Source organism: Scylla paramamosain, chromosome 16 (assembly GCF_035594125.1).
Source record: "Scylla paramamosain isolate STU-SP2022 chromosome 16, ASM3559412v1, whole genome shotgun sequence".
Taxonomy (NCBI): domain Eukaryota; kingdom Metazoa; phylum Arthropoda; class Malacostraca; order Decapoda; family Portunidae; genus Scylla; species Scylla paramamosain.
In genome coordinates, this window is record NC_087166.1 from 10,745,852 (window position 1) to 10,769,000 (window position 23,149).

At 41.8% G+C, this 23,149-nt stretch overlaps 3 protein-coding genes across 5 annotated transcripts in view; 1 reads left to right on the forward strand and 2 right to left on the reverse strand.

Moving 5' to 3' along the window:
• On the forward strand, window positions 1-12,545 carry LOC135108020 (5'-AMP-activated protein kinase subunit beta-1-like). Of its 3 annotated transcripts, none has more exons than XM_064018560.1 (6): window positions 1-706; window positions 7,169-7,386; window positions 7,778-7,941; window positions 8,678-8,922; window positions 9,681-9,811; window positions 10,534-12,545. In XM_064018560.1, exons 2-6 carry the CDS (start codon window positions 7,189-7,191, stop codon window positions 10,681-10,683), a joined length of 888 nt encoding a protein of 295 aa, XP_063874630.1. In that variant the 5' UTR covers window positions 1-706; window positions 7,169-7,188; the 3' UTR covers window positions 10,684-12,545. The 3 variants fall into 3 exon arrangements, with proteins under 3 accessions (XP_063874630.1, XP_063874629.1, XP_063874631.1); XM_064018559.1 differs by lacking the exon at window positions 1-706 and adding an exon at window positions 6,169-6,429; XM_064018561.1 differs by lacking the exon at window positions 1-706 and adding an exon at window positions 6,175-6,429 and having other exon boundaries at window positions 9,687-9,811.
• On the reverse strand, window positions 1,584-4,993 carry LOC135108015 (trafficking protein particle complex subunit 1-like). Its single transcript, XM_064018548.1, has 5 exons — window positions 4,846-4,993; window positions 4,155-4,259; window positions 3,818-3,871; window positions 3,257-3,415; window positions 1,584-2,463 (listed from the first exon to the last, which is right to left on the reverse strand). The coding sequence occupies exons 2-5, from the start codon at window positions 4,251-4,253 to the stop codon at window positions 2,335-2,337; spliced, it is 441 nt and encodes a 146-aa protein (XP_063874618.1). The 5' UTR covers window positions 4,254-4,259; window positions 4,846-4,993; the 3' UTR covers window positions 1,584-2,334.
• A 369-nt stretch (window positions 12,546-12,914) lies between the features above and the next one.
• Window positions 12,915-23,149, reverse strand: part of LOC135108018 (leucine-rich repeat-containing protein 49-like) — a 38,989-nt gene continuing 28,754 nt past the window's right edge. Inside the window, exons 8-13 of the mRNA XM_064018553.1 lie at window positions 22,507-22,712; window positions 20,553-21,988; window positions 20,343-20,459; window positions 19,872-20,040; window positions 19,338-19,477; window positions 12,915-14,560 (exon numbers count right to left, since the gene is read on the reverse strand). Coding sequence (XP_063874623.1) covers window positions 14,348-14,560; window positions 19,338-19,477; window positions 19,872-20,040; window positions 20,343-20,459; window positions 20,553-21,988; window positions 22,507-22,712 — 2,281 coding nt within the window. The 3' untranslated portion in view covers window positions 12,915-14,347. The remainder of the gene's footprint in view (window positions 14,561-19,337; window positions 19,478-19,871; window positions 20,041-20,342; window positions 20,460-20,552; window positions 21,989-22,506; window positions 22,713-23,149) is intronic.

The window sequence follows — 23,149 nt, forward strand, 5'->3', positions numbered from 1 at the left end:
AATGCATACCTGCTGCAAAACGTGTCGAGTATCACTGACAAAACATAAAGGGAACTCCAAATTCTTCGGCAGTGTTCAATAGGGAGGACGCCCGGCTCCCCACCAGGCTGGCAGTCTCGTACAGGGCATTGACGCTGCTCAGTGATGGCGTCCACGCCACGAGGAAGGATAGGAATCTCACTCACATCCAAAGATCTCAAAACTGAAGGGCGCCCACCTTCCGCATGAAAGGCCGCAACAGCCAGCTCGTGTTGGAGATATGCACGTGCCCGTCTTAAGACGCGAGCCTAGGTGCGGGTAGGAGACCTCGTGAGCAGCACCACCACCACGGTGGCAAGAGTGCCCTTCAAGGTGAAGCTCGGTGGGAAGGTGGAGGAAGCCTTCCTCACTCTGGTTTAGCTCAATGTCTCAGTAGGATACAAGCTGGACGTCAATCCTGTCTCGCACGTCACCTTCCCCATAGGGGATTACGAGCCCACCCAACCCAGGCTGCAGTTCCTGGTGCAACAGACCCACAGGTACGGCCCGATGCCGGACCAAAGGGAGTGGCTGCTGCCTCACAGCAACATCCCCCAGTTCCGCGTCCCTGCAGCCCGAGCACCGTGATATCGAAACAAACGATATCACTCAGAATGTGAAGACAATAGCCGACGACAGGCAGCAGAAAGAGGATTACCCACAGCATTCACCACAGCTCAGTCCATCGGTAAGTTTTTCTTACTTAATGTAATAATGTACAGTATTTCAACATTCAATTATTAACTGCTGAAAATAGCGAGCATAAGTAAAACGTTATAAACATTTGTTTTAACACCTTCACGTTCAACTTGTAATACTTTTTTTTTTGTCAAGTTTTTACAATACATCTTGATTCTACAGTCACGGCTGAGTCTTATGGTGTCAATCAAAACTGGCTATCCCGTATATGAAGTGAGTCATGGCATATAATTCACACATGTTACACGCTCGAGCTCAAGCTGTAGTGATGACCTGATAGTTGCGCGAGTTGCGAGGCAGAAACCTTCGCCCACATGGGGACAAGTCGAAATATGCAAAATAAGGCAAAACGTTGGGTCTGACGAAGAAATGTCATGAAACAAGAAAGATGCACCGTCAAAAGTTACTTCAAATGAGATGTTTCCGAGACTGAAATCGCAATTTTTATATGAGATGGACACCGAAAGATGCCCTTGGCCAAATCATGCTTGTACCCTCTAAGGGTCAGGTGGAGCGGTGGGTTTTTAGAGATGTGCAGTAACAAAATTAGAACCCACAGCGGGAGCGAGGCCTAACCTAACTCCCGCTGGGGGAATGAACCACAGCAAACACCAAGTAAATATTTCTTTTTCTTTACGGCGTGCAGTATGTGGTAACCAAATTACAAAAAAAAAAAAAAAAATATATATATATATATATATATATATATATATATATATATATATATATATATATATATATATATATATATATATATATATATATATATATAAGAAAATGAAAGTTAGATAAAATAGAGAAAGGTCAGTTTTGTGCTAAAATATCAGGATGTACAGTATGTGGTACTTATGATGTCAAACAAGTTATCTCTTCAACAATTCATTCATCACTACATCATATCTTTCTTAATTGTTTTCAGTCACTGTTGGCAAAAGTAATTTACAGCCAGCACTATCTATGAAAAAGATGTAAATTAGAAGCAGTAATTATGATTTATATATTTATCTGTATAACTTTCAATCATCTTCAGTGTCTGTGTCATAGTGTTTGGGAGTTTCTTGTCAACACCACCTCCATTATGTGTATCATGAGTCTCTTGGCTACTTTCAGAAGCCAATGGAAGTTACCATTCCCATTTGTAGCTTATTTAGGGCACATCTCATCAAGAACTCTAACATTATCATTTTTTATGTATATCTGGAAACAATATTTTGCCCGATGCACAGACTAACACAAAACACTCTCAATTACCATCATGTACAAATTCTTGCTAACTGCAATACAATATTTACCTTTTTAAATAGTTAAGTTATAATGTTTGCTATGACATTACTAAGCTTTGTTGGGCCATCACTAGAATTACAAAAACATCCCTGAAAACCCCAACAACCTCCACTACAGCCTGTCAAATTTAAGAGACATGACAACATTATGCCCAGGAATGTAGCTCTCAATCACACCAAAACCCAGTCCATCAAGCACTCTTCACTGACAACAAAACTATCCAATCACACCCTAACACAAGACACCTCATGCACCAGCCTCTAGTAACCAAAGACCCACAAGCACACTGTCCAGCCTTGCTCCCGGGCACTGCTGGGGTGTTGCCAGGGCACCTCAGGCTGGCCGAGATGCATACGCTGGACTCTGTCGCACCACCTCATCCAGCTTGGCGGCGAACAGCTCACTCTCAATGGGCTTGTTGAGCGGACACATGGGGTTGAAAGACACATACTCCACGTACACCTGAGGAGAGACAGGGAGGTGTACCTTTAGGGTGTTCACAGAGAGAGAGAGAGAGAGAGAGAGAGAGAGAGAGAGAGAGAGAGAGAGAGAGAGAGAGAGAGAGAGAGAGAGAGAGAGAGAGAGAGAGAGAGAGAGAGAGAGAGAGAGAGACAGAGAGAGAGAGAGAGAGAATGAGAGAGGAAGAGAGAGAGAGAGAGAGAGAGAGAGAGAGAGAGAGAGAGAGAGAGAGAGAGAGAGAGAGAGAGAGAGAGAATGGACAGACAGACAGACAGAGAGAGAGAGACTGAATGAAACGGGGAGAGAAAGACTGACAGAGACAGGGAGAGAAGAGACTGAAAGAGATACATTGATATACAGACCAGGAGACAGACAGACAGACAAATAGAGACAAGGACAGAGGGACAGAGACAGACAGACAAAAAGAGAAAACAGACAGGGACAGGAGAACAGGAAGACAGAAAAGCATTATAGCACAGGTATATTCCAAAACATCTTTACCAGCTCAATATGCAATTTTCTGCAATTATCTATCCTTCTGTTAACTATAACCAGGTTCAGCAACAATAACTATAATAACACCATTCAAAAGACCTATTATCAAGCCTTTTTATTTCATTCTATATCAATTACTTATTTTAGCTGGAGGGGAGTAGTACAGTGCTCCACAAGACTATCCCTTTCCATTGGGGATGGTGCTATGTATGAACCACCCTGTGAGACTGCCAGTCTGGTAGACAGACAGGTAGCTGGAGTTTACTGAGTGTCAGTATCTCTCCCTTGTGGCTCTGCTGACCTGTGTGTATATCTGGTGCAGGAGTTCCTTGATGCCCTGCGCTCCCACATCAGTGTTTAGGACAAACTTGATCCGTGAAGGCGTCTCAAAGAGGTGAAGGGCGGGGTACTTGTTGGTGCAGTAGGTGAGGTAACCTTCTCGTAAGTCCACTGGAGACATCTGGGAAATTGGAAGGATTGAATAGGAAGCAAGGCAATGCACTATGACCATTTTACTACATGTCTGTAATCTCTTATGTGAAATCTTTGGCATGAGACACTTTTTAGATTTCAGAATTTGTTTTAGATTTGGGAGTGTTAGGTTTTTTTGCATTGCTTTTTTGGTGATACTTAACTGTGCTTCTATTTAGTGTGCTTTTTTGTGGATTATAGTTATTATCATCATCATCATCAGCAGTAGTCATATTAGTCTACTCCAAGATTATAGTTATACCTGAAAGTGACGACAGACCATGTTGGCAATTTGTATGAAAAGGTCAACTTGAATGAGGGAAAAAAAAAAAATTTGAGATCTACAACTCTATTTATAGGTAGAATTAGTTCTAAATGCAAATATACATACCTTTGTAACAAATGATTTAATGGAGAATATCATCCCATACATCAGTTTTGCTTCCTGGAATTATTACAGAGCAAGAAAATCTCATTATAGTACATGGAATCTGAATAAAGTGAAGTGTAAGTCTTAATAAATATAAATAATATTACATTTTTTGGGGGGTAAATAAACAAAAACACTGTACTTGTATGCATAATGCAAGTGCAAGCTATGAATCGGTTAAGTAAGTGTTTACTTATTCCTCAAGCTTAACATAAACGTGCAATATAAGTGTACAATTTGTAAGTTAAAGTCAGACCTATCAAATACTCAGATTTAAACAAGAAGGTTCACCACCCACCTCCTCCCGAGACATGCCAGACTGTTTCTTGCGGGTCCACTCCCCATAGTAGAGCATCTGGCCATCACGGTCAAATATGTACAAGTTGTAGATTGTCATGATGGCCTGAAAACAGAATGGTTGTAGTTCAGAACAATTTTTGATAAACAACATCCTGTGAATTTCAACATGAAACAGTTTTTTTTCTGATGGAATTAGATGTTTTAAATCTATTTAATTATACTTTTTTTCATAACATGGAAGGAATTAAACATGGAGGGAATTAGCACAGCAAGCAATGTTCACTGTTAACTATTACATGACTATCAATTAAGACATTTGAGTTGCTTTTTACATAATCATGACTCTGTCTTTGGAACAGCACATTTCTGTTTCATGTAACTTTCTTCCCACAAGATCTAACTTCCTAACAACCGGCAATATGATATGCCTAGTAAAGCTTCAGTTCTAAGGATACACGTACCAATGACCTAGCGGCAGAAACGGGGTGGAACAAGGGACATGAATACAACGATTTACGTATATTTAGGTGCTTTCAGCTCTTTCCTTACTTGTGTACCATGACCTAATAGTGTAATATGACTAGTTAAGCTTCGTGTTCCAAAACTACATATGAGGTGTCGAAGCAGGCAAAGGACGTGAATGCAATAACTTAGGACTAATATTTAGCCACTTCTGTCTCTCTTCTTACCTGTGTACTCTGACCTAACGGTGTAATATCCCTAGTTAAGCTTCACTCCCTAGGACTACATGTGTGGGCAAGCAGCAGCAGTTGGTGAGGGGCGAGGGGCGTGAGGGCGACCAGCTGAACTCAACAGCTGATCTTTGTTTACGAGTACATGTCAGATGATGCGACTCGCGGCCCCACATCATCGTCATCATCGTCATCATTGTAATATATATATATATATATATATATATATATATATATATATATATATATATATATATATATATATATATATATATATATATATCACTGTCTTCTCTCTCCATCTTATTCTTATTATAATATCCTTCACATACCACTGTCGCTTCCTCTACTTGCTTCTGTCCTTTCTGCAGAGAGAGGAAAGCAAATAAAAATGTATATTCGTAACATTGTCCCTCTCCCAGCTCCCCTTCCTGTGAAAATCCTTGTTAGCTGAATACTATTCTAACAAGCTGTAGTGGAAGTTACTGGGATGTTCAAGGGTGTTTTCATGGTTTTAGTGAAAGTTTTCATGCTTATTGGGTGTGCAAAGGTGCTTCATGGTCCTAATGAAAGTTTAATATGGATTCAACACTTTATATAAGAAAAATCTGATCAAGCATCTACGTGACCTTTAAAGTTAAGTATGTTAAGTTACAAACCCCAAAGAAAATAGGTAATGTATAGGTCATGTTTTCTTCAATACGTTATAAAAGTCTCTCTCTCTCTCTCTCTCTCTCTCTCTCTCTCTCTCTCTCTCTCTCTCTCTCTCTCTCTCTCTCTCTCTCTCTCATGTAAGCGGGTCTCTGACTGAAAAGAAAAGTCTCCGAAGTCCCCAAAGAGTGAAGTCAAAAGGGATATTCAGCTGAAAAGAAAAGTCTCCGAAGTCCCCAAAGAGTGAAGTCAAAAGGGATATTCAGAATTATGAAGAGGATTATAATGAGGAATTACTAGAACGTCATTGTATAGATATGAGAAGCAAGCAAGCTATAAGCAAACGCACGACCTATTTTAATAAAAACTAGTCATCTATTACAGTCAAGGAAGCTTAACACGATCTAGCTTCCTTGATTACACCCAAGAAAATCAGCAAAAGAGATAGAGAGGATCGTATTCTGAGACATTTCTGCGCCGCACCATCACTACATTCAAAAGGCTCTTATTGAAATTACACGAATTTTTAAGGATGTTTATACGGTTCTAGTGACAAATTAACAAGATTTCTACATTAATAAGAGAAGAAACACTCTTGAAAACCCAGTTAATCATCTTTGTGGCATTTGAAAATAGTCGTGGTGAGAGCAAAGCGTTTCAGAATACTCAAGGCTCGCATTTCAAGCTCAAGCCTCAAGATCCCGGCACATCATAGCAGCAGACGTCCTTGAGGGAGCGAGTGTTGTGGGGTTTGTGAGTGTGGGAACAGCATTACGAGACCCAGTTCACCTTGAAACGCACGCAAACAGGTATACGATCCCCCCCTGCTTCCTGGATCCAGTCTTCATTGCATCTTCCCCGTCACCCCGCCGCGCATCTCAGGACGGGGAGGAGAGGACGTCCTTTGAGTGGTCTCGGGCTCCACACAAGGTGACTCCTATCTGCGTATGGTTATATTTATCTGTTTCTCTGTTTATTAAAGGTGACTCACGTGATTTATTATTGTATATATATTCTCCGAGTTTTATTTTCGTGTTTAGTCGTTTGTATAATATTATAAGCTGGTTGTTTTATTTGTTTGTGTTTATCTGTGTTATGGTCGGGGTTACATGTGTGTCTGTTTGCCTCCAAGTAAATCTTACCAGTAGCATCTTCTATATTCTTTTGTCGCCCCTCCCCCTTCTCAACAAACTTGAGGACATGCCAGGAAAGCGGGGATTTCAGGTGGGGAACGCAAAAATGTGTTAAATTTGGCCTTCAGAAAAACTCTACAAGAAAAATCATTCTTTAGCTGGAAGAGCAAATATGACTAAAATATGGGTGCCCAAACTTAATTTAACCCAACAGTTGGCTCAACTTCCCTTAATCCCCCCAAACTTAGCATTACATAACCTAAGCTAACTAATGGGGAGGCTGTGCCTCCCTCAACCCCCATAATTTAATCTAACCTAACCTAACATGGAACTGCACCCCAGCCACTCCCTATCATGGCATCCCTATCATGAGACATTATATCATGACAGTTATTGTGAATACAGATAGTGATTAGGTATATACCTATTTATGTCCACACATAATTTTTAATTGTGTCTGCATCTTTCTTTTATATCGTATTGTATCTTGATTTTTGTCATTTCTTATTTTTTTATTTATTTATTTTTTTTTTTAGCATTCTAGTAACCAAAGAAAATGGGTAACCATGCATCATCTGGGGAGAGGAGGGACCGTGTCAAAGGAGGAGAGTTCACCCCGTACTCCCCGAGCAGAGTGGGGGACGGCCAGGCCTTCACCTTTGACCACACTCGGCCTGGTGCTGGCCAACACAAGGTCCTGCATCAGCAGAGCTCAGAGGAAGACCACGACCCTGTAATCCTTAAGGTGGCAAAGGTGAGATCATAGATTCTGTATATGTATATGTGTTTTGGTCCCAAGGGACAGAGGGAACTGAAATAGTTGCTTTTATTATTTTCATTATATAAGAGGGGGATTAACCAAAGGTAACAAAATTTATATAAGAAAAGACCTACTGAGGTGCTAGTCCCCAAAAGAAGAGTCATAAGGATTAACCAGTTCTAGAGAAGTGTCTTTAGACCCCCCCCTTTGAGAAGAATTCAAGTTGTATGAAGCGGGAAATACAGAAGTAGGCAGGAGGTCCCAGAGTTTACCGGTGGAGAGGGTGAAAGATTATGAATACTGGTTTACTCTTGCATTGCTTGTATTGTTTTACATGATATATACAAATAGTCATTTCCTTAATTGAAAACACCTCATTGTGCAGGACAAGGACAAGGAGAATGAAGAGCCAGTCCCCCTGAGGCCACGTCTTGTCACTCAGGGAAACAAGAAGATGCTGCCCTTCGTCATCAAGTGGACAGGAGGAGGGAATAATGTGTCCATTGCCGGCACCTTCAACCAGTGGCAGAGCATACCCATGGTTAAGAGGTGAGCATCAGGAACAGGAGAGGTGGGGTCAGTTCTCTTTATTCTCTTTGTAGAGAGACTCATCCATTCCTCTTTTGCAATGCTATAATATTTTGTTCATGGTTTTATTAAGGAGTTAGTTATTTTTATTCTCTTTATAGAGTCTTCCATTCCTCAGTTGCATTGTTATAATATTTCTGTTCATACATTATTTGTTTATTTTTATGCAAGAAAATCTCTGGCCAAGGGGAACAAAAAGTGAGAAAAAAGGCCTGCTGAAGGTGCTATTGCCTAAAGATTCCCAAAAGCGGACAGTGAAAAGGAATAGCCAATATTCTGAATTAATTTATGAAAGGATGTATTAGTTAGATTTTATACTATGATCTAGAGGAGAATTATTAGTGAAAATGTAGTGTTTTCAATGGATATCATGAGAAATAGTGCATGAGTGACAATAGCATATACCATCACACTGAATCTTGGAATGACATTGATTTCCAGTGAGAAGGTGCACATAAATATTCATCATGAGAAATAAGCACTACACAAATGACTGAATAGCATATACCACCACTTTGAATCTTGGAATGATGTTAACTTCCAGTGATAGTATATTCCACTACATGGAATCTTGGAATAACATTAATTTCCAGTGATAGTATATGTATATACCACCATCTTAAACCTTGCAATGACATTAATTTGTGGTGACAGGATAGACCACCACACTGAATCTTGGAATGACATTAATTTCCAGCGAGAAGGACTTTGTAGCAATTGTGGACCTCCCAGAAGGCTCACATCAGTACAAGTTCCTGGTGGATGGGGAGTGGAAGGTGAACCAGGGAGAGGCGGCATGTGACAATGGCATGGGCACCCAGAACAACGTCATCACAATCAATGAGGCGGACTTTGATGAGTTTGAGAATGCTCTCCTCCGCGACCCGAATGATAAGGACGAAAAGAAAGGCTCTCAGATGACGACAGGGAAGAATAGCTGTGGTAAGAGTTGTGTGCCATTTGAGCGACTGCTGGAGTGATGAAGGTAGTAAGGACTCTGAGATGTGATATTCATGTCTGCTCTGTAATAGTGAGGTTCCTTTGACACCAGGGAAGAAGAGTAATGGTTAGTCTTGAGCTGTATGAGAAGAGCTTGTGATAGAGTGAAGGTTGTGAGATGTAATGTTTAGGTGTGCTCTGTGATACTGAGGTTCCTTTAACACCAGATGACACTAGCAAAGTACAGTAATGATAAAAATCTTGTGCTATATGAGGAAAGCTTGTGGTGGAGTAAGTTGTGTGCTGCATGAAAAGAGTGTGTGGTAGAGTAAAGGTTGTGGGATGTAATGTTTAGGTGTGCTTTATGATAATGAGGGTCTTTTACATCGGCGGAGGACAGTAATGATAAGTATCTTGTGTTGTATAAGAGTATATATTAAAGTAAAGGTTGTGAAATGTAATGTTTAGGTGTACTCTATAACATGTATAGAATATACTGAGGTTCCTTTAACAGTGAGCCTTGCATATATCAAATAGCTATGATTAAGAAGTCCTTGATTGCAAATATTGTTATGCTGATAATTAGTCATGCTATTGTTTCTTGGGAATTCTAATGTTTTAGTGTGATCATTTTTATATTTCTATCTATTTTAAAGTTTGACAAGTGCAGAAGCAAGATGATAGGTATTACCTAAGATTGGTTTAGAAAGTTTAGTACCATTAATTAAAAGATCAGTCACTTCAGCAAACACTGGTCGAAGTTTCAGGTATGCAGGAGGAAGTGTTCAGCCAAGAAATACCAGAATATCAGCAGAGCGAGAAGATCCGAGGGCCGCCCGTGCTGCCACCACACCTGCTGCAGGTCATCCTCAACAAGGATACACCCATCTCGGTGAGCATGACCTTGAGAGGCACATAGGTAGCCTGAGTTGTGGCTATGAGTGCAAGGTTAGACTAAAGATAGGTCTGCCCTGAAGGAGACCAGCTGATGGAAAAACTGGGAATCTTTTTACATCCCCAAGTACTGTTAAGCCAACCTTTCTCCCTTCATGGATCTCATATTTTCTTATAGACAACAATCTTCACTCATTTTTTTAGTTCTTCCCTCCAAAGTATTGTGAACCAGCCTTCCTTCCTTCACAGAACATGTATGCTTTGTGATTCTAATATACCAAACAGGACCATTTTACATCCTCAATTGCTGTAAGCTGAACTTCTTCCTTTAGTGTTCCCATATTTTCTTATAAAATAACAGTTTTGTGTCCTGTTTTTTATTTCTCATCTCCAAAATGCAGTGAACACAATCTTTCTTCATAGCTCTCATTTTCTTAAATAACAAAATCCAATCATTTTTGCAATTCTCATCCCCTGAATACTGTGAACTAACATTTCTTGTCATAACTCTCATATTTCCTTATAAAGAACATCATTTAATCATATCTATCTTTTCATCTTTCAGATTAATGTAAATAAACTCACATTTCTAGTGAACAAGTCTTTGATCTTTCCTAACTTCTCACTCCCCAGATAATATAAACCAACTTTTTTTTCTGGCAATCAACAACCTCCTAATTTTTTCCAACCCATGGTCTTACAATCTCATCATCCAAACAGTGTGAACCAACCCTCCTTCCTGAGCCGAATCACGTCATGCTGAACCACATGTACGCGCTGAGCATCCGAGATGGCATGATGGTTCTGTCCACTACACACAGGTTCCGAAAGAAGTGTGTCACCACCCTCATCTACCGACCTATAGAGTGAAATATGTGCTCAAGGTATTTCTTGCTTAATGGGCTTTGGGCAAGTGTAGAAATAATATAGCAGTAGGTAGTATTAGTAGTAGTTGTAGTAGTAGTCATAGTATGGGGTTGTGTTAATGAATCATAATCTCAGATGAGCCACAAAAGGTGTTCCTCCACTTGTGTGTTGGCTATAGTTGATGTGAGTGTTTAGTGAGATGTGATTGGCAACCTTTGAGGCATCTACATCCCCAGGGATACTGAGCTTTACTGAGCCCCATGTGTTGCAAAGGAAGGAATGAAGTTTGCTTTTAAGTGACAAGTGAACAGTGTTACCATGCCATGTGCCTCACTTAAGGTTAGTGCCGTGGTTCTTACCTCTTTAAGTTGATACTCAGTTTTGATTTTAAAGCCAATGAAATGACACTATTCTGATCTAAACACAGAAGCTCTCATAAATATACAAATAGGAGTACAGTATTACATTGTGGTTTTAAAAAGATGTCACAGTTTTCTCAATGATCTTAAAATGAACAGAACAACACTACATATATATTATAATCTAAATGCAGAATCTCTTATGAGCATACAGATGGACAATAGTCTTATGCAGCGGTTTTGAAAAACATCACAGTTTTTTTCAGACACAGAACTACTACAGTATTTGCTATGGCTCTAAAAGACATCACAGATTCTCTACATGTACAGAACAGCTAGTCATTGCAGCTCTCTTACTCTTATATAACGACTTCAGTATTATATTATGGATCTGAAAGTGAATGCAGCTCTCTCAATATCCATGCACACATTCCTCTGCTAGTAAAGCTAAGAGGAAGTACTCAGGGAGTCCTCATCCAACATTTAAGAACACAAGAAAATTAGGGAAGCTACAGGAAGCCACCAGGCCTATACATAGCAGTCCCTATATGAAACATACTTACCTATTTCTACTCATCATTCTCCTATAAATTTATCTAGTCTCATTTTATCTTCATCACATCAAGTTGTCTATATGACAACTTGATACATGAATCAAAAACAAGACACCCTGAATCAGTAGGACAGTGTGACTCTACCACTCAATGTCCAAAAACTTTATCTCATTTAAGCAAAGCAAGTCAAACAGTCATTACCAGTTGAGTGTTGCAGTTGCAGGTAATATTAATGTGGACAAATTAGAGTGATGAAAATGAAACAAGTCGAATGTTCAGTAAGGGATGAATTCTCTTGCAGCTACACTACTTAGTGCAATACAGTGTTCCTCCTTGTTCAGTTTCATTGTGTTGTGGGGGTACAGCTAATGTTTGTGTGAGCAGGTGTTGGTTTGTTTATATTAAGGCCTGTGCTTCCCATGCAGCTAAATGTGGGATTGCAGGATAAGGGATATCCCTAAACAAAAACAGATAAGACAGGATAAATTGTCTGCAAGTCTTCAACTTAATCTCAACTTTTTCTTTTTCTTTTTCTCTTATACATTTCTTTTTCTTTTTTATGTATTGGAGAGACTGGCCAAGGGCAAAAAATTGATAGATAAAGAAGCCTGGTGATAATGCCATTCCCATAAAAGAAATGGGTGGAGTGTTGAGGCACACAGCCAGTTGGAATTGGACTCCCAGTGATGTAATTAAGTCCGTCTCTTGAAGTGCAGCTTAACACAATCCATTGCTGCTTGCTGCTTCTGTGTATATATTTGTCTTGTGTGTACATATATTGACATCATGGCAATATGTATACTTGTACATATGTATGTAATCATACTGTGCAATTGATACTTATTCACTAAAATTAGATATTTATATATGATGTATAATTGCACAAAACTCCTATTTATACCTGTACTACAGTGAAGAATTTGTATGATGAATTAAACTCACATCTCATCAATCAATCTACTTATTTTTACCACATGTGTTAGTTACTGTGTAGTGCTCCTGCCAGAGTGATGATTCCTTGTGATCCTGGGTGTGTGTTCTGATGCAGTGTGTTTATTCTGAGCCTGAGAGATGGGGACAGTGCTGGCAGTGGCTGGAGAGAAGTGAGGAAGGCTGAAGGAGAGCAGTAAGTGGATGCTGTGAAAGGTGTTAAAAGTGTTTGGATACCTTTCCATGGCAGTTCCTGGTGTGGTGCTAGTTCAGCCTCATGATTGTTTTGTTTACTTACTTTTATTCACCTGGAAAGTGTCTAGTCTATTCTTTTTTTTACTTATTTGTTTATTACTACCTGGAAGGAATCTTAGTAATGAAAATGATGCTGCCAAAACTTCATGAAACTTTTATTGGGAAGTAACTAACATGTCTGTCCAGTCTTACAAGATGTCTGCAGGTTTGAGCCACCAGATGCTGCAAGTTGGACATGCATCACACTTTCATTCATTACTCACACAAATGCATCAGATTCTCGTTCACTTTTCACACTAAAACAAGAGAGACATTCAAACTCATATTTCCTTTTTATTTTAGTAACCAACTCATGATTATATTTTAGCTGTTCTCATGCAATCATTAACCATGGTTTGTGTTCATCTCATTTCATGACAAACATTATTTTGCCATATTACTCTGTACATTGTTAACTTATTTTCGTGGAATTCTGCCCAAGTCAGTCAGTCACCCAGCATGTAGCCAACCCTGTGAATGGTTACTTTTCAAGGACTGCTGGTGACTTTCTGGCTGATCACTTTGAGTGATGAAACAAAGACTAATTCCCACTGTCATCTTTGGATGATCAAACAAAAAACTAACATTTCTTTCTTTGTATACATGTGTTCCAGAGTGTATGTATTCCTTTAAGATCATTAAGTCTCATGTTTCTTATAGATTTTGTTTATCCATTGTTTGTTTTATTCCTTTCAGATAATTAGGCCTTCCGTTTCATACAGATTTTGCTTATCCATTGTTCATTGTTGATCCATGTAACTTACCTTGACATCACTCATTCATAGTTTCTCATCAATCCACATCTCAGTCATGCCATTCCCCATCACTCATCCCATTACTCGTCATACCCATCTCTCCTCTCACGGGGCATTGGAGGGTTGGAGAGGAGAGAGAGAGTACACTCAGCACTATTAGAGGAAGGCATGCAAGTGTAGTTATAAATCATCCATTATTAACACTTGTAACATGATACTCACACCTCCAGTCACTCCTACATTCACAGTAATAACCCAAGAGTCACACTGCCAGATAAGACACCTTCCCTGGAAACACTGACATCTTCACGCACTCCTAAACTCACACAGCAATAACCCAAGAGTCATGCTGCTAGATAAAAACAACCTCCCTCGCAAACATTCATATCTCAGCTCACTCTTAAACTCTCAGTAATGACCCATCCATTCCACTCCCAGGTAAGATGGCCTCCCTTGCAAACACACACTTCCAGTCTCTCCTAAACACACAGCAATAACCCATCCATCCCACTCCCAGATAAGACAACCATCCCTGCAAAAAATTATTGAACTCACACAACAGTACAGTTTCTTCCCAGCATCATAAAGTGAACCAAGTTGGTGGTCATCAACAATTTCACATCATGACATAATTTCTTCACCAAATAAGACAACTCTCCTTGCAAACACTGGTAAAAAAAGCAATGAACTTTCACATAGCAGCACAGTTCCTTCCCAGCATCATAAAGAGAACCAAGTTGGCGGTATCGAGTCAAGAACACCATGTCATTCCACATCATTTCTTCCAACCCAGGGATCGCTTCACGTCTTCAAGGCACTGCTTGCCATATGTGGGCTTGGCAAGGTCAGTCACTGCATCACGTACCAGGTCATGAAGAACCGAGGGCCAGGTGGAGTGATGGGTGTGGAGGCGGTGCAGGGAATCAAAGGTCCACACAGCTAGTTGCCTTGCTTGTCTCCCAGCACTCAGTAATGTTGTGTTGTCCTCCTGTGGGAGTGGAGTGAGGTAGTGCTAAGAGGTGTGCTTGTGGTTTGTTTCTGGGATGTTGTATACTGCCATTTGCTGCCACTGAATTTTTGTACTTTTCATTACTGACACACACACACACACACACACACACATATACACATTTACATATTCAGACATAATTTACTACCATCTGATGCCACTGAAGTTTTGTACATTTCTATACACATCAACACACACACACACACTTTTAAACTCATCAGCTAAGAAGAAAAGGTAACATCCACCACAAGATCACAATACCTAAGACCTCCAATGATTCCTTTTTCAATATAGTAAACTTTTTTCTGCTATCCAATGACTTTCCCCTTCTCCAGATAGCAAATTTTTTTCTCTCCTCTTCAACACTCAAGAACTCCAGTGACTTTTCCTTTCCCAGATGGCAAACTTTGTCTTTCCTATTTAGCACTTAATACCTTCATTAACTTTATAGCTTTCCTCTCCCTAGAGATCAAACATCTTTCCTCTTCGTCATTTAAGAGCTCCAGTGACTCCTTTCCCTAGATAGCAAAATTTTTCTTTCCTCGCCAACACTGCATCACTGGAAGCATCCATCCTTCCACACACACACTGCATACCATCAGACTATATACTCTTTCTGCTCCATTTTTAAGATGAAGAGTGACAGGCAACACATGCTACACAAAGGGTCAACACTGCATGCCATGGCTTGAATGATCTTGTACAAGAATGCAACACACGGGTACAAACATGACAAGTACAGAGGTTGTTAGAAATGTCAAAGAAAAGGGATTCTGAAGTTGGACTTGGTAGGAAAAGAAGGAAGATCTAGAAAAGGAGTACCTATGGTGTATGGAGGTTGTTGATCTTAAAGAAAAGAGATTCAGAGGTTGAATTAGGTAGAAAAGCAAGATGTAGAAAAGACATGATGCTTCAAGCATAGGTTGTGAGTGAATGAAAAGAGTTGCAAGAAAGGTTGACAATTTATTTATGTATTTCAGTAGTATTTTTGTGTCAGAATACTTTAGATATTGAAAGACTGAGGATGTGTGTAAAGTATGAATTAAGTATAACAGGATAATGATACAAGAGTGATGATATGATTGAAATGTAAATATGTACAATGAAGACAACAAGATATAGACATACATGAAAGAGAATACTCATACATACACAATAGGGAGCAAACCACCAAACAAACCAATACACACAAACACTCACAGACACACACACACACACACACACACACACACACACACACCATGCAAGAACAGAACCACCACGAGACAACACAGTGAAGTGCATCCACCTCACACACCAACACTTTGTCCTCCAAACACACTTCTTGCTGCTGAGACAAGAAGTGGACAGGACAGAAGTTTGCTGAGTGAGAGACTTTAGACGGTGTACTGTGTTAGTCATATGATACTGTATTAATGGAAGGAGACTCATGTAATCACTGTCAGGAGGAAAGATTATCGTGCACCTTTTAGTGCTATGGTCTGTATTGTTAAATGCTTCAGACTGTCATTAGAACAGTTCTCAAAAGCCATAGAGATATTTAAAGAGCTTCTCATGGCTTTTTTCCCCATTGGTGGTGCAGAATGTGAGTTAAACTATTACTAGAGTCATGAAAGCACCCTTAAAATTTCCAATAACTTTTGTCAAAGCTTCCTGAAAGTAGTTTAAGTTTAGATGAGAAGCTGAAGCAATTGAGAATACAGACTTGTGGTGGTTTGTGACATGATATAGTGGTGGTGATAGAATCGTCTTAGAAAGATCTGCTATTTACGTAGAGTTTATCATCACAATATAGCTACGTATTTAGTTGGAGATATAAATTTGTGAGGGCCAACAGATACTTGTGTATGAAATTACTTCAGAAAAAACAGTAAGTGGATATGGAATAAGAGTCTATTCATGTATGGGTCTCTTGTAGTCCTTGTTCCATCTTGCTGTGGCTGTTGTTAATTCAGGCTTTGCTACCAGAATGTATAGAATTAGCAGCATCTATCAGAGTAATGCTGGATGGGGGAAGGGAATTATTGGATGGCTCAACACTTGGAAGGAATGAGAGATTGACTGGATAAGAAGGAAAATAATAGTTAGCAGCTTCTGTCAGGATAATGCTGGATGGGAGGAGGGAATTATTGTATGGTTGAGGCTGGAAGGCATGAGAGATTGACTGTTGGAAGGAAAGAATAGCATGGTAAGGAGAGCTAATGTAGATGGAAGTGAGCTGATTACTATGTCACTTGAATGAATGAAGGCACAGAACAAGATATTTTTCAGCAAAGGATATGAGGAGCAAAGGAGTATCTTGGCAAAGGAATGATGGAAATACACAAGGCAAACACAACACTCATATGAACTTTTGATGGCATACAACCACTTTAGAAAAAGAGCACAGCAATATATGTTATGGAACAAAAAGGACTTTTGAGCAAGAGCCAAGGGAATATTTTGGCAGAGGTTAAGAGGAACGCCTCCCCCTCAGTGCCGCCTTGTTGGCAGCCATGGGTGAGGTGCTGCCTGTGGTGCCCTTGGTGGGGCCTTGGTGAGGCAGTCAAGGCACCACAGCACAGATGCATAACATAGCTCATTTGGTATTCCATTTAGTTACATAGGATAGATCAGATAACATGTATTTAAGTCACTTGTTTTAGGTGCCATGGAGAGTCTCTGACCAGGTGTGTGGATGAAAACATTTTATGTATGAAATGTTTTGTAGAGCAAGCAAGCTGTCCTGAATATGAGGCTTTGGATTTTGTTGAGAGGAACTGCTTAAATTTAGAAACTGTGGTCCTTCCATGATGAAATTGTGCATTTGGTCAATGACTTGCTTTTGACATGATGACCTACCAGTGCTGATCTTGGTCAACTGAAGTTCATCCTTCTTTAAAATGTTAAATCATACTTTTAACCCCATAACACTGTTGCTGGAAGCCTGCTGGATCTTAAGAATTGTTTTGGCAAAGTAGCATCAAGCTTCTGGCAAAACTGGATGCATGAAAACTGTTCAGCTGCTCCATCCTCTCATATGAAGTGAAAATGCAATGAGCTTGTGTTGCACAACCATGCACACAGATTGCACAGACCTCATATAATATATACACATAATATGTATGTATCTATATGGGCTTGGCCTGTTGCCACCAGACAGCCAGACACTCCCCATGAGTTGTGTGTTGTGCCACAGAAGTAAGGGTGACAGGAGACCAATGGTCTCCCCAACAACAATGTCTTCGTCCTGTTTTCAGACGAATCCTGTCGCTCAACACAATTTAGCAAGTTTAGTTTAGATAAAGCTTGGAGGCATGTTTATGGAAAAGCGTTTAGAATACAGCAAGGCTTGAGGGCGCAGGTGGCAGGAGGCTGGGCAGCCTCGCCACGCCTGACTCTACCTTTCGACGCCTCTGAAATGGGCCAGAAAAAAGGTGTTTGACGTGTGTGACCTGCTGCTGGAATGTTGTAGCTGCTGCTGCTGCTCTGTGCCTATGCCATTAACACTATGAGGCTCAAAGTTAACATTATAAAGAAAAGAAAAGACTGGAGAACTGGCATGGCTAAATCTACCACATCATGCTTTTTTTTTTTTTTTTTTTTGCAGCTTTGATCTACAGAAAATATACGAACTGTAGACACTATTTTGAATTACTATGAAGCACTACAGCCAGCTAGACTTGAAGGCTCAGAGCATTGGAAGATCTTGGATAGGTTATGTCCTTAAGTTACTGGATGCCATGATGTTAATTAAGATGTTTTTTTTCACACTTGCATACCTGGATGTTTGAGTCTTCTGTCCTTCCCCCTTCTTTCCTTCCCTTCCCTTTTATCTGTTTGTTTGTCATTTGTGTTCTCATTCTCTCTTCTCCACCATATGTCTAGTTTGTCTGTCTGTATGTCTGTCATTTTTGTTCTCATTCTTTCTTCTCCCCCATGTGCCTACTTTGTCCATCTGTTGCTCATTTCTGTTCTCATTCTCTCCTTATGCTTATATGTCAATCATATATCTGTTCTCTTCACTGTTCTTTCGATTCCCTCTCTGGCAATGCATTCTGACCTTTCCTTTCTCTCAGCATCCTTTCATCTGTTTGTTGATCACATATTTGTTCTTTTTCCTGTCCTCTTGATTCCCTCTCTAATACTGCATTCTGTCCTTTCCTTTCTCTCAACATCTTTTTTTTCTGTTTGTCATCTCATAGTTTCTTTCCCCCTGTCTTTCCTCACATCTTATAGTAACCCATAATCATACCATCCATTCATTTCCATGTCTGGTTGATCCATTGTTACACCATCATTCAATTACCCATATATTTGTCAGTCCATTAATCCATCAGTTATCTCACCATTAGTCGCCAATCCATGACCCATTACTAGTCACCCCATCAGTCAATTCACCTTCAGTTAAACCAAAGCATCACATTATTAATCCACAGTCATCTATATGAGTCAAATAAGCCTAGTTCTTCATAAGCCTGTATTGAGAAATGCTTTGCTCTCTCACTACAACTATTTCCAAAGGCCACACAGATGATTAGCCAGGTTTTTAAGAGTTTCTCCTGTTAATAAGGTAGAAATCTTATTAATCTGTCACCAGAACCATGAAAATACTTTTAAAAACCTGTGTTACTCCAATTAAAACCTTTTGAAAGTAGTGGAGGTGCAGTGCAGATGTGTTTCAGAATCTAATCCATAGAGTCACTAATATGAGTCAATAAATTTCATAGTCCTCCAGTCAGTGAGTCAGCAAGGTCAGGGCAATGGAGGGGTTTACCTGGGTGAGGCGGGCAGCTGGTCGGTACTGCAACGCCTCCTTCCCTATGAGATCCTGAAGGTGTGGGAGGTTCAGACGTGGACCCTCATCCTCCTCCCGGCCTGCTGTGCCTCCTCCTGCATCCTGTGCCCCACCACCACCTACAGGGATCAGGGAAGTGAGTCAGTATTTGGTAATGGTAGTATTTGTAGTAAGCGTTGAGACATTTTGTGCTGGAAAAGGAGGATGGAGGAAGTAAAGAGATCAAGAGAAGGAGGCAGAAAAGATGAGTGTCAACCTCAGCCCTTCAATATTTAAAGCATTCTAACACATACTGTACATAAGCAATAGTGTTAGTATTTGAGTTAAGTTTTGTATTGCAGTAGAAGGATGGAGGAGGTGAAGAGATGAGGAGGAGGAGAAGGAAGAGGAGAGAAAATGGGTCATCTACCTTCTCTTAACTTTTTCATTCATTCATATCAACGTACATTTCCTCTCCTTCTTGCTTGCATGTTTCCTCCCATCAAGCTGTCTTCATCGTTCCTGGAGACTCACCTGGCGGTGGGGTGGCAGGGTCATCTGCTGGGTGGTTCTGGTGGTGCGGGTGGTGGTGGTGGTGGGAGGAGAGAAAGGCAGCCAGCTGGTCTCTGGGCAGGCAGGTGAAGGCCAGCTGGCTCAGGTGGCTGAACATGACAGCAGCCTCTGTGCGCTCCTCCTCACTCACCTGTGAAGAGGCACACCCACTGAAACAGAAGCGTGTCCCTTGCCCCACAGTGTTCCTGGCAGCCCCACCAGAATGAGAAGTGCAATAGTTTATAATTGTATTTGTTTCCCTGATGAGCTGGTAACCAAGGCAATGGTCATGGACGGCAGGTCATTGCTTCCATACCAGGGAGTGTTATAGCTCACAGGTGGGTGATGTAGCCGGACAGATGTCTGTGGAGTGGCCACACAGACTTGTGCCTCGATAACAGAGAGAATGAACAGAAGAAAGAGTTGAATGTATGGTAATGGGGTGACACTGACCTCTGTGCCGTCGATGAGCCTGAGGCCCCAGTGGGAGAGCCGGAACACTGCATAGAGCCGCCAGTAGGGGATCTGTGTGAGTGGGTTGCCCTCCTTGCCCACTTCCAGGGAGGTGACCTGGGTGTGTCAGAGAGAGTTAGTAAGCCAGCATGAAAAGTGAGTGTGTAAGGCACTCAGTCAGAGAGACACAAGAGTGGATCGAACACCAACCTGGTGCAGCTCGGCAAGGGCATTGAGCTGGCTGCACTTGGCCAGGTGGGTCTCCACGAAGATGAAGTTCTCCAGGCGAGGAAACTTTACCCGTAGTTTTGGGAAGATGTCAACAATGTCGTCATAGTTGATGTATTGGAATCGTGCAGTGGTTGCCGCAGCCGCCATGGATTTCTCCCAGGCCAGGTCAGTGCAGCGCAGGGCACCCTGGCCATACAGACTCAGCCGCTCACCCTCAAGCTCCGCCAGGAAGTTGGGTCCCTGCTCACGTAGGATCCCTGTGCTGCTCTGGCCCACCGTGGAAACAGGCTTGTCAACCTTCTCAGCAGCGGGCCGCTCCTGCTCCTTGGGCCGGGCCAGCGGCACCCGCAGGTCGGCCAGACTGTGTGGTCCCCGTGGGGCTGCAGGGTTGGCTGTGGGCTCCCCCGAGCTGGTGTGTGTGGCAGCAGTGTTGGTAGTGGTGGCAGTGGCAGCAGACTCAGCATCCGAACTGGAGTCGATCTCAGACGGCTCTGACACAGCATTCCTGGGAGACACGGGCACCTCTGGACTCTGGACCGGAAGACTGAGATTAGACCTGACCCTGGTGATGGCTGCACTAACCACCTTGTCGGGCAGGTGACCCGCACCTCGCGTCCCGTCACTTTTCTTCAGCACTTCAAAGTTTTTGGGGCTGCCTCGCTTGCCACTCTCATTGGCTATGATGCGAGGAACTGTCTTCTCAGCCGTCCGTGGGCTGCCCAGCCGGCCGCCACGCCGCCCCACTGGCAGGCTCTGCACTGGCAGCACATTGCGAGGTGCTGCCTCCAAACTTATCCTCTCCCCACCCCGCCCCGCCCCACCCCATGCCTCACACCCTCCCCGCTGTATCTCAGGAGTCCTTGCTAACTTAACCTTGACTGCATTCTCCTCCTCAAAGGAAGGCTTCTTCCTTAAAATCCTCATGTCCGTGTAGGACTTGCTTCTTGGCAGGTTAGCCTTGTCAGCACACTTGGCAGTAGATTTCTTAGAAACTTTCTTTACACTCTCTGGGGCTGCCTGCGTCTCCTTGCTCGTGTCGGCCTGAGAGGCAGCAGGCTGTGCTGGCACCTCGGTGAGCCGCTGCTTGGTAGCTCGGTGCACCAGACTCACATCAGAGATGCCGCTGGAGGTGGCAGAGGAGGCCAGCGAGGCACGGTCGTCCTCCTGCTGCTGCTCCTCCGTGGCCTCTGACTGGCTCTTCTCTTCACCACCTACCTCTTTGGTGCCGCCTGCCTTGGCCTCCTCCTCCCCTTCCTTCTTTTTGGTGCATCCCTCCTTCCCCTCCTTCCCTTCCTTCCCCTCCTTCCCCTCCTCCTCTGCCTCTTCTTCCTCACCAACATCAGACACTGTATCTCCACAGAAGCCACTGGAGGTGGTGCCATCACTGTCCTTGGAGGGAGGTTGGTCGCTGGTGCCTGTGTGAGATGAAGTGATACCTCAGACTTTGGTCACAATGGTGTGGATAGTGGAGATAAATGGTGACTTTACATTTTGCCATTATTTAACATTATTTTGTGGTTTGTAAAGTATATATATGGTACGTCTATTTATCTGTCTTACACATTCCTCATCAGGAATCTTGATATCTTTTTTTTTTTGTGTGTGTGTAAAAGGTGCACTGGTCAATGGCAACAAAAAAAAAAAAAGTCCACTGAGGTGCCAGTCCCAAAAGAGAACAGACAAAAGGATTATCCAAAGTTGGAGGATATGTCTTGAAACCTCCCTCATGAAAGAGTTCAAATCATAGGAAGAGGAAAGTACAGAAGCAAGCAGGGAGTTACAGAATTTACCAGAAGAAAGGATGACCGATTGAGAATACTGGTTATCTCTGGCATTAAAGAGGTGGATAGAATGTGGGTAAGAGAAAGAAGGAAGTCTTGTGCAGCTATTTCACTTTGAAATGGAGAAGTAAAGCCAGGCTGAGGTGTCTTACTGGTGGAACTCTCGCTGGGTTTACGGACAAGCTTGCGGTGCTGCCTCTTGAGCACCTGCCAGTTCTTCATGGCATTGGTGATGGCTGAGTTCCTCTTCTCCTCATCACTGATGCGGGTCGCTTGCAGGCGCTCCTTCTCCTTCGCCTTCTGCAGCACCTTCTCTGACTGTCGCCTCGTCTCCATAGTCAACTCCTGATCGTCCAGCCTGTGTGGGGATTGTGTTGTTAGTAGTGCTTGTGTGAAGAGTGTTGTTAGTGGTAGTGTATGTGTGTGGGGTGTATTATTAGTGATAGTGAAGTACATATATAGGTTTTGAGTCAGACTTGGGTTGTTCATATCTATCTTCAAGGTGTGGATGTTACTTACAAGACCTTTGATTCAACTCGCCCTAAGCTTCAGTACCTCAATTTGGGAAGCTGGATTTTTGACATTATTCTTCAGTTATGTTCATGATCTGTGTGTGTGTGTGTGTGTGTGTGTGTGTGTGTGTGTGTGTGTGTGTGTGTGTTTGTTCATTTCTTACACCTTGTTTCTTCCTTATTTACTTCCATTTTCATATTTTCTTTTTTTCTTCCATATCCCTTCCATATTAAACTCTCCCTCTTTCTCTCCCTCCTGTCCCTTTTCGTTTTATCCCTTTCT